General features: G+C 42.6%; 1 protein-coding gene across 1 annotated transcript in view; it reads left to right on the top strand.

Moving 5' to 3' along the window:
* The first annotated feature begins 4187 nt into the window (after positions 1 to 4187).
* Positions 4188 to 18560, top strand: part of LOC102785603 (interphotoreceptor matrix proteoglycan 1a) — a 60329-nt gene continuing 45956 nt past the window's right edge. Inside the window, exons 1-3 of the mRNA XM_087852108.1 lie at positions 4188 to 4278; positions 9351 to 9572; positions 17595 to 17761. Coding sequence (XP_087708234.1) covers positions 4212 to 4278; positions 9351 to 9572; positions 17595 to 17761 — 456 coding nt within the window. The 5' untranslated portion in view covers positions 4188 to 4211. The remainder of the gene's footprint in view (positions 4279 to 9350; positions 9573 to 17594; positions 17762 to 18560) is intronic.

The following is an 18560-nucleotide window of genomic DNA, read 5'->3' as shown; positions in this document are numbered from 1 at the left end:
CTGGATGAATAATTATTGACTGACTGGCTGCAGAGAGACAAACATGCACTGAAACAGTTTTAAAGATGGGCTCTTTACGATTATCTGTTCCTAATGAGAAACGGTGTCCAGGTCACTAGTCTGACACTGAGGTGTGTGGGGTCTTGTGTGATCGATGGTTACGTAGTCTGTGAGCTTCGACTGTGCATCAGGCGACTGTTATGAACTCTCAATTCTACCAATGTGTCTCAAAGTAAATGCGATGTAGAGTCATGTAGTAAAACGGATCCAGGGCGGGTTCGGGTCAGAAACAGAAGATCGCCCAACAACAACAATGCTGCCGCGGCGGCAGCATTGTTGTTGTTGGGCGATTTTCTGTTTCTGTTGTTTGTGTGATGTCGTGTGATGTGTGATGTCGAGCCTGCAGGGGAGTCTCGGGTGTTATTTTTAGCGGTGAAAGGTTAAACGAAGAAGCTCGACTGACTGAACTAACCGGATTATCTGCCATTCTTGTCTGGATTTCGTCATAGTAGGATTCAGTGGGAGACGGGCCGTCTGAGACAATTCACCCAGTGACGCCGCAGTAATCTGGAAACCGGCATCCGCACATTTCTCCTCTGATTAAAATCAGCCCAAATCACAAGGAACTCCCATTTGAATACCAAATAATTTCACCTATTCTCTTAAAGTGCCTGAGACCTGACAGAGACTCCTGCTTATCTCTCCCTTTTATTTTCATTTTGCTGCCATGAATACAGAGCGGAGTATCAGCTGTGAATATTTCAGTATTTAATCAAATGTCAGAGTGCATTTAGTCTGAGCCCTGAGAGGAGGGTTTTTCTTTAAATGTAATGCGGTGATAAGCGGAGCTGGATTTTAATGTGCAAAGTGAAACTTTTATTAGCGGCTCCCTGAGAGCTCCTTGGCTTTATTAGATAAAACAGCTGAGGGGGATGGAGGAGAGATTGGCAGACAATGCTACAAGTGAAGTGTTATCACTGAGAGCAGAAAGGCTTTAATGGACTCTGAGCTACTGCTGGACTCACTTTAAATGAACTACATCAAAGTCAAGCACAAAGCAAAGTACATGAAGTAAAACACATGTGCTACAAAAGCTTCAGAGTCCAGGTCAAAGCGCAACACGCCAAATAATCAACAAGAGTACCAGATTTTGTGCCTCAGAGGACCAGAACGTGGAGTCAATCACTTTGTTTTGTTGCAGACCTGTAGCTTTATAATGAGGAGTGGATGGACTGAGTTTGAGTCATCGCTGCAGCCGCTGTGATGCCAGCTATTTTGAAGCCTCGGCCGAAGTGTTTTTGCTGAGCTTTTTGAAAGCAGGTGCCACGAGTCCAGAGTGAACGTGATGCTGCACGGTTTCCTCGTCCGTCCGCTGACCGATCAGGACTTTGATCAACAAACTGAGGAATGACAGCAGGCTGGCTAGTCGTACAACTCAAATATGCAGCTCAGCATAACAGAAACCAGTCCTTGTGTTTGACCTCAACGCCGTCGTGTTCGGTTTCATATGGACTAACTTTGTTTTTAGGAGAGATTAGGTAAATAACATGAACAAATACTTTGCCTTTTATTTTTTCTTTAAAATTTTTCTTATATTTTCCTTTTCTGTGTGGGTGGGTGTGGGTGTGTGTGTGTGTGTGTGTGTGGGGGGGGGGGGGGGGGGGGGTTACAGCTGCTAATCCCAGTGCTTCAGTCTGGCAGCAGTGAAACACACAGGCTGTGTTGGACAGTAAAACAGGCACCGGATTACAGATTAAAAGCAATTTCTAATCTTCTTTTGCACGGCTCTTCAGATATGGCCCAACTTGGCGATGTCTGAGCTCCAGCTGACCTACAATAAGCTAAGACCTTCAACTTTCCACCATCTCTGCTCGTCACAGAGGTCACCAGAAGACATCAGAAGTCTCGCGTATGAAAGTGCACAGGCTGTAGGTCTTCCTCAAAGCCAGAAGTTTTATTTTACTCCAAATCCTCAAAGAGACACAATCCCTCACCCCCTCGCTCCCCCCAGCCGTTAGCCTCACTCCACCTTTCATCAGTCGGGTTCACCTGAAGGAAAGAGGTTTGAAGTTCACAGCCATTCGAAACAGTGTGAAGTTTTTAGGTTTGGTTTCATGTGTTAAAGTTGCACAAAGTTTGGTTTAGTGTTGCAGTGTTTGGATAGAGCAAAGTAAAGGCACCAGTTCAGGCAAATAAAAATGCAAACAAGTTACTGAACAAAGATTTGGTAATTAATTTTTCTCTCTTTTTAAGCAAGACAGTCTAAAATAATCTGGTTCCAGCTTCCTCAGAGTGATTTTATTTTTTTTCTTTTTGGTTGCTGGATGGGGGAAAAAAGGAGATTATGATCTGTCAGCATGTCCTTTGGGAAAGTTCCATCTAATTATTCACTCATTAAATATTAAACCATTGTGGGAGAACTAAAAGAATTAGATTAGTTTAAGCCTTTTATCTGAGTAACATGATGACATACCTGACAGTGTTTGCCTGCAGCTTCTCCAGTACGACTGTATTTTGTTGGTTTTATATTGTTTTTATAAGATGGACATAAAAGTATTTTTTATATACTGTATTTATACGTGTTTGGGTTTTCTGTTCGAGAGCAGAAACTTGGATGTGATCACAGTTTGTGTTTTTCTAAAGTGAATATTAACCGGTAAAAGTCGGCTAATTAAGAAGAAAAGTTTTTAATTGAAAACTCAAAATTGCAAAATATGTGTACACATTATTTATTCATTAATTGGCTTAGGAAATTTAAAAAGTAGTAAAAAAGATTTTTATTTTAAAGTGGGTTTAATTTTCATATTTGTTGTGAACACAGGGATTTTAATTGTTGCGTTAGTGATAACAGCGTGTTTATGTTTTTCAGGGCTTTGAATGTCACAGTAATTTAATGGAAGAAAATACAACAACATATAAAGAAAACTATTCACGTATGTTTGAATTACAACAATGTGTACATAAACTTCATATGGAGGCTCTGTCCCTCTCTCTGATCTACAAGATTGTTTTCTCGTTATCCAGAGTCAGATTTCTGTAAACGGCTTCTTTACAGGCAGATTAAATAAAAACTTTCACATCAGATGTTTGAGAAGTTTAATATTAAACTGATCCATATTTTAAATGAACTCTATTTATTAATTAAGCAGAATATAAAAGTAAAAGTGCTACAGATAAGATGGCAAGAAGGAATTTAAATGTTTTAAATGAGTTTTATTTTGTTGGCAGAAACATCATAGTTCAAGTAAAAGAGCAGAGTCATTAAAATGTAAATATTTTTTACTGTGTTCAAGTAAAACGACTGATCTTATTTCTTCTTTTCATCCCAAGGCTCTGCGTGCTGTGCAGTTTCAGCTCTCTGATCTAAAATCATTTATTTTTATGTGTCGGAGTCAGATTTCCTTTTAAAGGACTTCTGCACTTGTGGAACAAACATCATTTGTCTGGAGCTTCCTGGGACTTAAACCCTGAGATGGCATAAGCTTCTGGACTTATTGTATTTGTAACAAAGGCATGAAAGTACATTGAGCGGAGGATTTAAGTATTCATTTATTCCTCCAAGCCCAACGGTTGTCATAGTTTTGTGCAGCTATCAGGTTTTTGAATTGAAACAATGAAGTCCGGAGACAGAAACGTGCAGGAAACCGCCAAACAAAACTGAAAAACATCAGCAAAGATTCAAAGGTCCAGCAACCTGAGTCTGTGCAGACATGTGATGTGCTCGTGAGGACCGCTCGGAGCGGTGAGGCCTGCAGGATGCCTTGATTGAAAGCAGCCGGGGAACCATGGCACGGCGTGTCCAGCTGGGCCAGGAGGGGGTGCGTCGAGCAAACTAGTCATCGTAGTTGACAGATGCCCCCAGAAAGCCACTAACAGGATGACGCCTGCGCTGCGAGGGCTGCGAGGTAAAGACGGATTATGTCTGAGCAGTAGATAAACAGATTATTCCAGAAACAGTGCCTACTTTTTTAACCTCGTCACTCTTGCCACACTTTGCAGCAGGTCCTGTTCTGGATCGGTTTACGCTTCCACACGCATCCTGGAATTCATCGGGAGCGTTTCAGCAGCCGCTCAGGGTCCCCCAAATGACACGAGGTCGACCCACGCCCATGATCTCCACCTGAGTCAGAGGAGCCCCCTCCTCTCCGCTGACACCTTCCCCTGTGCTGCTGGATTTACTTTGACGTTCATATTTCAGGAGACCGTCCTTCATGATGCTTTGGGCATTTGGACTCGCTCTGCTGCTCGCTGTTGCTCCGCAGGCTGCCGTGATTAAAGGTGAGCCTCGTTGGTTCGCTTTTTATTCTTTGCAAACAGAGAGGTTAGATATGAGGGTTTAAAGAGTAAGGCTATCTAGACTCATACTAAACTTGGTCACAATGTGAAGCAAAGCCTATTACGATTGCGTAAGTACTTGGCTGTGAAGTCATCGTGGAGTTGGTCTGTCACTTTCCCCCCGAGGATACCAAAAAGGCAGTTTAAATGCATGGTGACAGCGCAAGAAGTTTGCCTTCCTCCATTTATGTGTGTGCAAACATGTCCTCAATGCAAATGGAAATGCAGAAACAGATAATGGCAGTTCAGTAGATTCATGGCTGGCGTGCTGACAGCTTGACAATTTGAATTACAGCTTTCTCTCCTCACTTATTCAGGAAAGAAAGAAAGCTAAAAATCTGACAAAAGAGGGGCTGATAATCAAAGTTATAAAACAAAGTTCACCTTCACTTCAAAACATTTCTCAGGCTGTTTATTTCTCCCAAAAGCAGCCCGATGAATTACAACCCTCACTTTGACTCATGCTGTCCTAAATTTATCTACAACAAACCTCTTGTTTAGGAGCATCCTTTTGGTACAGCGAGTGCTTCCAGTTTTAGTGTGTGTGGGCGCTTGAAGGAGAGAGTCGACCCTGAGCAATGACTGTAAGGCAAACACTGAACTCGGCTCTGCTCCATGCAGCAGATAAACACAAAACAGAGAAATGCTGAAGGACTCACACAGATTAATGTAGGGAAAGATCACGGCATGTGCCCAAAGTGAATGTGAGGGATAGGTGGAGGTTTAGAAACAAGAACATAGAGAGAATCAGAAGAAAAGGTCAAAAACATGGAGCTACATGCAGCACCAGACAGCTTTATAAAATATTCAACACAAAAAGGTTTTATTGGTGCAATTTGGTGGTGGTCTCTTTCTCAGTTCAGTCATTAGAAACCTTTAGAAACATTTCTGCATCACTCACAGGTTTAATATCTTTAATTAATGTTTCTGTTTTTCCTGATGTTCCCTTGTTTATTAATAACACATACTGCATCATTTACAGGTATTACTGCTCCTTCAAACTGAAGCGCAGAATTAATGTCGGCAGTGATACGGAAGGATTTAGTCACATTAATGCTGCATAAAAAAGCACATCATCAAAATTAACCTGGACATTTTCAACACTGCAGCTTCTTTGGATAGAAAACGGTATCTAATGAGAGCAAACTCAGAAGTGAAGTATTTAAATACTTTTACATCCCACATTCCCAGTCAGTGCAGACAGTAAAAGCTTTGGTGTTCAGAAGATGTCAGGATTCATAAATTTTAACAATTATGATGTTTACAGTTAGAAAACTAGAAAAAATGTGCATAATTTACAGTTATAAAATCCTCTGATTCAAGCTGACTTTAATGTCCAGAATCCATCAGGTTCTGTAGGATACTGAGGATTTAGTCACATTAATGCTTCATAACATATCTTGGAGACTTTCTTCTGCATTCAGCTGTAACGCTGCAGCTTCTTTACGATTTATTTTCTTTGCAAAAAATGTCACGCATGTAAATATGTTATTGTCATCTATGTATGTTGAACTAAAATAAACTTAAAGGTCTGTAAGAAAGGAAAAAAATGGGATAAGTGTTGTGTAGCAGCATGTTAGGAAATCACAGAAAGTCAGTGTCTCTAGAAAGATCATTTAATACCAGCCTTCAAACCGCTGACACTTCGATACTGATAACCTAAAACCTTTCAGGGACTCGCCTGTAAGAACACAAATCTCAGTCACAAATCTTGATGCCTACGTTGTTGTGCTCTGTAGTCATGTCCATGACATTTTAATATAAAGATTTGTCGAGTGATTATTGTGTAACTAACCGAGACAGCCAGAGGGGAGAATGTAAAAATTAGCTGTGATGATAAAACAAGTCAAACTAAGAACTTCCAGACCTTTGAGACCACTGAGGGAACGAAGTGTGGATCCAGTCTCCTCAGATATGGGCAGTGATGTTAGAGTTTGCATCTGTGTCTGCTGCTTACATGCTACTAACATGCTGCTCACATGTTGCTAACACGCTGCTAACACGCTGTTAACAAGCTGATAACACACTACTAACACGCTGCTAACATGCTGCTAACACGCTGCTAGCATGCTGCTTACACGCAACTACTACAGTGTTAACAAGCTGCTAGCATGCTGCTAACATCCTGGTAATATGCTGCTAACACACTGTTAACAAGCTGGTAACATGCTGCTAACAAACTGGTAACATGCTGGTGTGGTGTCTGAAAGTTTAGGTTTATCTTATGAGCTAAAACACAAAAACTGTAAATCTGCCGGTTATAAAATACTCTCTGACTCTGTTTACCAGCTCGTAGCCATGAAGCTGTGCGTTTGCTTTCAGAGCACATCTTTGATGATGTGTCCTGTGGAAGTGACAACCATTTTTTTAATTAATCCTGTGATGTCACTGCTTTTCTTTCACTGCTTTCTCATTTTTCTGCAAACAGCTGCTGTCATGTGAGGAGATGTTTATTATAAATCAATTTATATTTCAGATGTTTTCTCACTATATATATATATATATATATATATATATATATATATATATATATATATACACACACACACACACACACACACACATATATATATATATATATATATATATATATATATATATATATTAGGGATGCAACGATACCAATTTTTTCAAACCGATACGATACCGATACTTGGATCTGAGTACTTGCCGAACGATACTTCTACCACACACACACACACACACACACAAATGCAATGAATTGGAAGACAGGTTTTATTATATTCCCTGCCAATAAAAAATAAAATCTTAATAAAAATGACCACAAAAAAATTATTGCAGAGTCTCCACATTGTAATTTTACAAAATATCACTGAACTATTGGCACTGTCTCGAGCTTTCAGAATAATAAATAAACACTTCTGTTTGGAATAAAATAAATACAAATTAGGTTTGCGAATAAATTAAACTTTTAAATTATTGCAGAGTGTCCATATTGTAAACAAACAAACAAAATAATTATTATAAAATAAATAATAAATAAAATAATAATTGGCCCCCTAGTGGCCAATCTACAAACTACAACAGAAATGACAAGCCACCCTCTGATTAATGAAATAAGTTGGTATCGGTTCATGGTATCGGTTAACTTTTACGAGTATGAGTACACGCACATTTTACAGTATCGGCCCCGATACCTGATACCAGTATCAATTTAATTCAATTCAATTCAATTTTATTTAGATAGTGCCAAATCACAACAAAAGTCGCCTCAAGGCGCTTGGTATCGGTGCATCCCTAATACACACACACACATATATATATATATATATATAGTGAGAAAACATCTGAAGTGAACTGTTTCCTGTGTGAAGAGGTATTGCGGTGGAAAATATCCCAGGTCGGGATGTTTTTCGCTGCAGCATGAAAGTCTTCTCCATCATGTTCTTCTTGGGAAACATGGTGGTTGCCAACTGTAAGACATTTGTTCTATAAAAGTGCTATTTCAAGACAACTCTGGTAATAAATGTGATGTAGAATATTGGACATGATATTGGACTCATACAGAAACATTAACCTGGACATCTGTACATTAGGATGAGCCAGGGCTGCCCTCCATCATTGAGTCTCTTCATCACGTTTATGTACAGAAGTTATGAGCAGAACTTGTCAGGTTCGGTGGTCAGTTTGCGGCCGAGTGCGAAGCGACTGGGATAAGAACTGGCACCTCTAAGTGTCCACTCCAGGTTGGGAAGGCGTTTCTGCCTCAAGTGAAGGAGGTAAAGTATCTTGAGGTCTTTGCTTATCTGTGAGGGAATAAGGAGGGAGCAATAGTGATAGAAATGAGCTTCCTGCAAATTTAATTCAGTCTTATTTCTATACCTCCAATATTTTTAAGTGCCTTGAGGCACTTAATATTTTAAGGTAATGATCCTACAAAATACAGAGAAATCTCCAACAATCAAACAACCCCCCTTTTGAATAAGCAAAGGAAAAAACTTCCTTTTAAGCGGAAGAAACCACCGTCACAACCTGGCTCAGGAAGAGCCAGAGATTCATAAGAACTAATGATTAAATGCAGAAGGGTGTATACACATGGTGACTGAAGAAGAAACACCCAGTGCATCATGGGAATCTCCCAGCAGCCTACACCTATTGCAGCATAACTAAGGGAGGATTCAGGTTCACCTGATCCAGCCCTAACTATAAGTTTTATTTTTCATAGACACTGAAGGGTGTCTGGGCCCTCATCTGAGTTGTTTCAGCCATGTCCTACTGGGAGCAGACCCAGAGTTTCCCTTTGGTAAAGTCTCTATGCCCCCCTGTTCTGGACATATCAGACTTGGATAAGTAGTTTTGTTTCTGAAGTGACCAGAACTACTTTTGTTGTCTCCTAAAGAGTTGTTTTGCATATTAAATGTCAGAAACTAGTCGTCCAAAGGCTTAGAATATTCCGTTTCTAATGATTGGAGACAGAAAATATCAAATTTAATGTGGATCTGTCTAATTACTGAAATGCTAATCAAGGCTTTTTGGTTTATGGACGTCTTTTCTACCTCTGACTCTTTGCAGAGTAAATCAGACCGGCGGTGGTGTCACTGTGGTCCTGATGCTGCTCCATTAGTCTGCGTTTGACTCATCACGATGTGTGTTTGTCTCTGAAATATATGGCATCTGTTTATTTACCACAGCAGCGTAGCAGCAGCTGGTGTTTTATCTGCTCTTCACTGCATTCGGCTCCAATTCCTCTCCTGCAGCTCCAAGCTTCTTCTCCTGTTTGTTTTAAGCCTCTTGTAGTACCAGGCGGATGGGGTTTAAATCAGGCAGCGTCGTTTGTGTCGCCAGTGGCAGAAAATGACTTTAAATCCGATTTCGACTGTTTTCAAATGTTGTTTAAATCTGGTGACATGAGCTCCGCTGCTCTTTGTAGTAAACACCACCCATCTGTTGCTCTAAACAAATGCCAGGGATTTGGATCTGACCGCGATCTGCTCTGCAATGACTGTGTTTTGACCCTGAAGTTATTTTTTACCTCCTCTCTTTGTCTGGCTCAGAGGGCGATGGAAGGTTGGATTCGGGGGTAAAGATGGAGGCCGTTGGCCCGGCGGGACTGGCGCAGCTGCTGAAGATGCCCGCCCTCACCAAAAGTTCAGGGTTTGAACCAGAGCTACGCCGATCCAAAAGGTCGGTGTTTTTACACTCCGGAGTGAGAATCTGCCCCCAGGAGACCATCAGTGAGGTGATCGCAAGCCACCAGGCGTACTACCAGCTCAGAGGTACAATTTGTATTCGTTTGGAGACAATAATACCCCCTAATCGCTGTTGTCAGCAGTATTCCTCTGATAAATTACAGGTATACTACAACTGAATTCAAGTTTTATTTATATAGTACCAAATCACAGCAGTCGCCTCAAGGTGGTTTATGTTGTAAGGTAAAGCCCCTGCAATAATAGAGGGAAACCTCAACAATCAGACAACTCCTGATGAGACAGTGGCAAGAAAAATAAAACCCTTTTAACAGGAAGAACCAGTCTCAGGGAGGACTTCTTATCTTACCTTTCCTAAATCATTTGCTGGTTTTCTGCCTATAAATCTGCAAACAACTCCGAATTATCGGCCAAATATTGATATTGTTCAAATTCCTTCTACAAACAGGCCCTATTTGGGCTTTTATTTTGAAGCTCAAGTGTAAAGAATGTGTCAGTGGTCACCAGGTTGTAAAAATCATGCATGAAACCATGAGACAAATATTATGTTTGGTAAATCTGCTTCAAAGTAAAGTTTAGAAAGATGTTTTTTTCCAGTGGAGTATAGGTTTGATGCACACGTGCAAAGTTACACGACATTATGCCTTAATTAGCGGCTCATTATGGGGGTCCTTTCACCAGACCAGCTCTTATTTGCATTTTGTGCAGGGCTGAAGGTAAGAAAATTTCCCACAACAGCAATAAAAACTGTGAAAAATATTTTACTATCTGCTTATTTTCTAAGTGAAAAAAATGTTTTCTGATGCTTTGGTAAGAATTGTGTATGTGGGTGGATGCAGGAGGCAGTAAACAGCTGAAACAGTCGTGAACCTCCACCCTGTTACAGACTGCACCCATACGCTTCTGTTCGTGACACGGCGTGCTTTGCGCGCTATGTCTCCTCTTTATTCTGGCTGTTTATGAGCCTCACTGACTGACATCAGAATGAATTTACATCAGTTTGTTCAGAAATGTTCAGAAATCATTTGATGAAGATGGGAGAGGGAATAAATATCAAAGAACATCTGGAGGGATCGGATGACATCGCTGAATGCACGCCTTATTAGTACCTCTTCCTTAAGATGAGGTCCTTACATTTAGCAGTACGATAGAGTGTTGGAACCACTGATGGTGTAAAAAAAAAAAGGTGAGGTGTGGGGATGTAGGGGTTGTTAAAAGTTCAACAAATAGGCTGATGTTGGTGCTCCAGCATGGGGATTTCAGTTCAGTATCAGAAAGGGAAGCAATGCTTTTCCTAAAAACGTGCACATTTGGAAAAGTGATCTCCAAATTTATAGCTTTTCTTCAACTTTAACTGGCACTGCTCTCACCACTGTGCTGCCTTTTGTTGTGAGAAAATTAAATTTGTGGCTCCACAATTTTTTTAAATGTGGAGGACAAAGCAATTAAACATGATGCTGTGAATATAATTTTACTGGTTTTAAGTGTTTGCATGCTTTCAAGTCTTAAATTTAATTAGAGTGAACTTCAAGAGGAGCTTTAAAAGCCTTAAATTTAGCAGATTTTACCTGCAGACATCCACACAAAGAAAAGACAAAGTGCAGAAGTGTCGGTTTCTTCACACGGTTTCCAGCAGGCAGTTTCACTGTGGGGGGGGAGTGGAGGAAAGCACAGGTACATGATCCCACACTCGAGCCAGCTGACCCGTCACGGCGCCACTGAGGAGCGATGAAGTGAGTCACAGACGTGAGTCACTCCCCTCCTCCGCACAGAAAAGTGCCGATCTGTGTGGCTTGTTCAGCACAGGAACAGAAGCACGGGGATCGTACCTGTAACGGCCTCCGCACGAATCTTCTGAGCGACAGATGCAGGACAGTGTGAGGAATCCCGTGTCTGCAGGTGGTCCAAAAGGTGACGCCCCCACCCCCACCCCAACACCCCCACTGACGTTTTCTAATCACTTTTTCTTGAGCTTTATACAAAACACCATGAGCTTAAGGAAAGGTATGAAGGAGAGCTGATGAGGCCAGGAAGATCAGACCGCTGGACTAGAAACTCCTCATTATAGATACTTCTTCACATGTGTGGTTTTTGCATGCAGGCTGTATAAATGTGGACATCCAGGTGAAGAACGTTGCAGACTGAGTCTCGTATCTTCTCTTGCTGCTAAAGGAAACTCGTGGTTTTAATGGCTTTCTGATGATGATAAAATCTGTCAGTGCAAAATGCCCAGAAAGAGGACAAAACCAAATCAACCTCCACTTCACTCCATTTTCACAAAGCTCATTATCGTTACTCACAGAGGTCAGCTCTGAAGCTGCTAAGAAGAAGCTTTATAACAAGCACATCTTAATACAGCAGCAGTTCAGCTGTGGATTTAAAAGCCTGTTGTTGAAGCTTTAAAGCACGTCAGCAGGTTACAGCATGAGTGCAAAACCTCACCGCCCTTCAGTCTGCTTGTGAACGGTCAGCACAAGTCGTGGGACGCCATCTCCTTTTGATAGTAATGCCACACCACTCTTCATATGGACAAACTGTTCAAGTGTGCCCAATGACCTTCAGCAGCGGGCGCCCATGTGCATGAAAACATGGGGTTATATATATAAAAGTTCTAGTTGGTCGCGACATCCACCTTGAGCATTTCGCTGCCATCATTTTTAAACTCCTCCCTCCTCCGCCGCTCCCGGCTGTGGCTTCAGATCGATGGCGCCCTCCTCCATCTTCGTTTTCCATCCGAGCTCCCCTTGCACTTCACATTGATCCACATCAGCCTTCACCTCCCTCCCAACACCGTCAGCGTCTAGACCCCCGCGGGGGGCATAGTGCACCTCACGCCCCGAGTACCCCCTAAGAATAATTAAATGGCGTCTAAAGGCCAAAGAGTCCTCACATAATTCAGCTTTTTCTTCGTTGTGCTCATAGCTGGTCTAATAAATCTCTTTCTTTTTAAGCCTCGATCTCATCTGAGTTGCCCCTGACAGAGCAGCTCTGAGATGACGGATGAAAACTGTTTGTGACATCAGTTTTAAATGCAGCTCGCCTCGGGCTGTATGCGTGTTTAGCCGGATACTACCAAAGAAAAACGGGCCAGAGTAGTTGTGGATAAAACATGAATTTCATAAACAAGACGCGTGAATCTCTTCAGAGGTTCAGTGAGAGTTTATTTGTGTGTTCGAGGAGAATACGTTTTTCCCTCAGTTAAAATTCACTCTTTTATGACCATTTATTGTTATTACCGGCACCCAGGAGCTCCCACTTGCAAGAAGCCAAATTAAATGTGTTTTAATGTTTACCCATATATGCGCAGCGTCTGCAGCCTGCAGAGCTGCGTGCTGTGTTCGTGTTCCTTTATCCTGTGCTGTAAATGTCAGAAAGATCCCGCCCCACTCTGATGGCTTAATTCTGTGTTCACACGTTCACGCTTCATCTCCGCTGATTTTCGTGTCATGCACATATCTTTTCATCTTTCTCGTCTTATCTCTGCTCGTGCTCCTGTTTGATCTTTTATCCCCGTCTAACACGGACTTTATTTTCCGATTGATTCAGAGCGGATTAGCTCGAAGTCTCGTGTGTGTTCTGTAAATTTGGACATACCGAAGGCTTCACTGTCTTGTTTAAAAAGGGAAAATCATACAGCTTTGCTCACAGATCCCACCGATGGACCTTCTTTAGTTATTCCCAGTGAAACCAGACAGAAGCTGACGTTTCCACAGATGGTGGTGGTTCATTCAGACAAAGCAAGAAATACTGATCTGATTTCTGCAGTAATAATAAGTATTGCATCTTTGCTGCCTAAATAAAACCACGATCACGTCTGTGGTGCAGCATTCTCATGTGAATATTTTCAGGGGCGTCAGTCGATGAAATCATTGATCGTCTTCCTCCACTCACCTCCTAAGCATTCACAGCAGATGGCTTTCTCTGTTTTCTCAGTATTATTGTGGGGCCTTACGATACAAAGCTACTTTAGGCAACTCTTAAAGAATTGAATTGAATTGAATGACCCCGGGTGTGACTGTGGTTTAGGTTGTTTGTAGATTTGTTCCCGCAGTGTTTCCTGTCTCATCTTTTTGTTAAGTTAAGCAACAGGAAAGTAACAGGAAAGTACTCCCGGAGGAGCGAACCAAGATTCCGAAGGAATTACGACGTTGGAGGAGGTGACGCAGGGCTGGAGTGAAGTACCAGGAAAGAAGGAGACGGTACAAACCAAGCATTCCATCCATTCTCATGGGTAATGTAAGATCTTTACCCAACAAGATGGAAGAGCTAATTGCGCTAACCAGACTGCAGTGGGAGTACAAGCAGAGCAGCCTCCTCCTGTTCACTGAGACATGGCTCACGGACCACACACCGGACTCTGTCATAACTCTGGATGGCTTTCAACTGGTTAGAGCGGACCGGAATGCAATGGAGAGTGGTAAGAGGAGAGGTGGGGGACTAGCAATGTATGTCAATGAGAGATGGTGTAACCTGGGGCACATCACTGTGAAGGAACAGAGCTGTACCAAAGACATTGAACTGTGGCAGTTAGCGTCCGGCCATACCACCTGGCCAGGGAATTTTCACACGTTATTGTGCTGACTGTTTACATCCCACCCTCGGCCGACGCTACAGCAGCCTGTGATTATATTCACTCCACTGTCTCTCAGCTACAGATGGCACATCCGCAGTCCCTCATTATTATTTCTGGGGACCTCAATCATGCCTCACTATCTGTCACTCTCCCTGACTGCCATACAAGGGACAGCAAAACCCTGGATCTATTGTTTGCCAACACAAAGCAGGCTTACAGTGCATCACCCCTCCCCCCGCTTGGCCACTCAGACCACAACCTGGTCCTTCTCCACCCCACCTACACTCCTATGGTGAAGAGGAACCCCCCGACGAAGAAGGCGATAAGGGTGTGGTCTGAGGAATGCACTGAGGCCTTAAGAGAGTGTTTTGAATGCACAGACTGGCAGGAACTCTGCAAGCCTCACGGTGAGGACATCGACGCCCTCACTCACTGCATCACGGACTACATTAATTTCTGTGTTGAGAACACTGTGCCTACCAAGAAGATACAGTGTTTCTCAAACAATAAACCGTGAGTCACCCCAGAACTGAAGGCCCTGCTGAACAAGAAGAAGAGTGCTTTCTGGTCGGGAGACAAGGAGGAACTTAAGAAAGTCCAAAAGGATCTTAAATACAAGATCTGAGAAGGCAAGGAGTGCTTCAGGAGGAAGATGGAAAACCAACTCCAACAGAAAAACATCAGAGAAGTCTGGAGGAACATGAAAAAAATCTCTGGACACTTCCAGGACAATGGAGGAGCCACAGTGTCTGCTGGCCGGGGGTGGGCTAACGACTTGAATCTGTTTTTTAACAGATTTGACAATGGCCCACTTATCACCTCTCCCACCCCCCAGGTTCCATTAACCCCCCTCCAGCCCCACCCCCCACTCCAGCCCAGCCTCACATCTACTTCACAGCTGATCAGGTGAGAAATCAGCTCAAGAGGACGAAGGCAAGGAAGGCAGCAGGTCCGGATGGAATCTGCTCCAGACTACTCAGGGACTGTGCAGACCAGCTCTGTCAGGTGGCCCTGTACATCTTCAACCTGAGCCTGAGCCTGGAGAGCGTTCCTGAACTGTGGAAGACTTCCTGTGTGGTTCCGGTGCCAAAAATCGTGCACCCCAGGGAGCCCAACCACTTCAGGCCTGTTGCCTTGACTTCTCATCTGATGAAGACCATGGAAAGGCTCATCCTGCACCACCTTTAGCCACTGGTGGGCTCAGTGTTGGACCCCCTGCAGTTCGCCTACCGTTCTGGATTGGGGTGGATGACTGACCTGGTACACCGATCCCTTTCTCACTTAGAGCAGGCGGGGAGCACTGTGAGGATCATGTTTTTTGACTTCTCCAGTGCTTTCAACACCATCCAACCCGCACTACTGAGAGGGAAGCTGGAGGGAGCCGGAGTAGGCAAACAGCTGACTGCATGGATCATCGACTACCTTACCAACAGACCATAGTATGTGAGGCTCCATGACTGTGTGTCCAAGGTGGTAATCTGCAGTACGGGGGCACCACAGGGCACGGTTCTCTCACCTTTCCTGTTCAGCCTTTACACTTCAGACTTCTGTTATAATTCGGACGATTGCCATATACAGAAGTTCTCAGATGATACAGCCATCATTGGATGCGACGGGAATGATCAGATGACCCCCCTGTCAATACAGGGGGGTCATCAGTGACTTTGTTGGCTGGTGTGAGACCAATGTACTCCAAATCAACGCCGGCAAGACAAAGGAGATGATCATAGACTTCAGGAGGAAGTCACCCCCTACAAAACCGGTGAACATCCAAGGGAAAGACATTGAGATAGTGGACTCTTATAAGTACCTGGGTGTTCACCTCAACAATAAACTGGACTGGACTACAAATACAGACGTCCTGTATAAGAAGGGCCAGAGTCGACTCCACCTGCTGAGGAGACTGAGGTCCTTCAGAGTCTGCAGGACTCTGTTAAGGACATTCTATGACACTGTGGTAGCATCTGCCCTTTTCTATGCAGTGGCCTGCTGGGGGAGTGGATGCACGGACAGGGACAGGAGCAGGATTGACAAACTGGTGCAGAGGTCTAGCTCCGTGCTGGGATGTCCCCTGGAGTCTGTGGAGGTGGTTGGTGAGGGGAGGATGTTAGTAAAGCTGATATCCATCATGAACAACCCACATCACCCACTGCATGAGTATGTGAGTGGGCTGAGCAGCTCCTTTAGTCAGAGACTGAAACACCCTTGCTGCAGGAAGGAGCGCTTTCGCAGATCATTCATCCCAACAGCAGTTAGACTCTATAACTCCTCAATCACAATGTCATAAGTCACTGGACACTGTGAACATCCACGGTCACCACTTCATGCATAATGGACCTTCCATGACCTTCCAAGTTTATGTCTTCCATATTTCCAACTATATCCATAATCACATACTGTGTATGCTACCATTGTATATCGTGTATCATCTTACTTTTTTTCATTGATTGTACTTATTTGTATTTTTGTATTTCCTTCTGATATCTGTACCTGAGCTGAGGTGACGCAAAAATTTCCCCGTTGTGGGATCAATAAAGTCTTATCTTATTTTATCTTAATTCATGTGACACTTCCTGTTTTATTTTGGTAGTTTGTCTTGTGTTTAGCCTAATTTCTTTGATTTTGCCTCCTGTGTCTTGTTACCCTGCTGTTTCTGCTGTACTTACCCTCGTGTATAAACAGCACTGTCTTCCCCTCAGTCTTTGTCTCGGCGTCTGTTAACCTCCCACATGTGTCTCCAGCTTTGGGGTTCTTTTTTTTACTTTTCTGATGGACTTTGTTTTGGCTAGTAAAGAGCCCATAAAAGAAAGGCTCACCTTGGTTTAGTTTGCCTTTCTCCACATGTCTGCAATTCATTGCAGTTTCTCTGATTTAAACTCATAGACATAAACTGCACGCCTGTTAGACTTCAGCAGAAGAAGATGGATGGACGACTAAATCAATCTTACTGTGCCATCAGTTTTTGTTTTTTAATCCTCCTCAGTTAATTCATCCATCACAGACACTGCTGCAGAGTTAAAAACGTCCTCTGGAGGTTGGAGAGCTGAAACTGTCTGATTCATTTAAAATTACCTCACAACAAATCTGTATTTGCATATAGATAAACATGTACATGTTTATGAATATAAACATCCATAAATGGATGTTTATATTAAAAAGAATGAGGCTACTGTGAGGAGGTGGAAATGTCACTATATTAAAACACACACACATCTTCTTTATTTCAGTGATGTGGCACAACATCCACCTGTGCAGTTTTTCTGTGATCAGACCAGGTCGAAGGTTTAAACATGATCTAAGGTTTAGGATCATTTTGATGTCTGCTGGTTAACTATTGGAGTCAATCTGGATTTAAATAAATTGTCATCTCTGGACACTTGGATAATTTTGTACAAGTTTAAAAGTGCAGATCGGATTAGAAAACGATGTTGTGATGATATAAAGAAACTTGTGTGTGTGTGTGTGTGTGTGTGTGTGTGTGTGTGTGTGTGTGTGTGTGTGTGTGTGTGTGTGGTCAGTTTGTCAGGAGGCGGTGTGGGAGGCGTTCAGGATCTTCTTCGACAGGATTCCGGGGACGGCCGAGTACCAGCGATGGGTTCACACGTGTCAGCACGAGTCGCTCTGCATCTCTGACCTCGCCAAAAACTTCAGCGACTCGGAGGAGCACGTGAGCATGATTCAGCGGGTACGAACGAGATTCTTCACATCTGCCTGCAAACCATGTTTCATGTTCATCTCAGCTAACCTGTCATTGTTTTCGTCATTATGTTGAAGGCGGGAGTTACGTCTTGGATGCTTTTAAATAAACTAAGCCGAGTGAGTTTCGCTGTCAGTCAAAGGGACACAGTGAACTGGAGTAAATATGCAGTGCTCCTCGTCATCTGTATTTAATGAACCTGATGTTAATCCAATCACAGTGACACTGAATGGAGACAGTTTTTACTTTATACTATTTACAGTTTTCTGAAGTTCCTTCACTTTCTTTGGTTTCTTTTTCTTTTTTTCACCTGAGCCTCAACTCAACCCCATATTTAGTTCCTTTTTAGTTCAGTGTTTTTGCTTATTTTAGTTTATTTTTATTGTTTTTCATGTGTTTGAAAGCCTGCCAAGGCCAAAAACACTTCAGCTACAGACACTTCCAGTATATTTTAATGTTTTGCTGTCAGTTGTGTTTTCCTAAAGTCTACTTTTTTTTCACTTCCATTTAAAATGTTTTGGTCACAATGAGCTAATTAGTTTTCTTAATTTATAATATTTTTTGCTGTTTTTACAACAAATAAGCTGATTCAACTTGCAAACATTCGTTACCGCAGCATCTGTCCTGTCTGTAAAGTCTCGACATTAATATGAATATGAATATGAATATGAGCGAGCTGGACATTTAAAACGTTCATTAACATTCAGAGTCGTTTTTAAAAAATTATACTGTGGAGGTTTAATAAGTTTAATCGCCAGAAGGTTTGTAAAACTTCAGGGACAGCTGC

This window comes from Neolamprologus brichardi, chromosome 15 (assembly GCF_056152115.1).
Source record: "Neolamprologus brichardi isolate AB-2024 chromosome 15, ASM5615211v1, whole genome shotgun sequence".
Taxonomy (NCBI): Eukaryota; Metazoa; Chordata; class Actinopteri; order Cichliformes; family Cichlidae; genus Neolamprologus; species Neolamprologus brichardi.
Note: the sequence above shows the minus strand (reverse complement) of the source record. Positions and strands in the feature narration are given on the sequence as shown.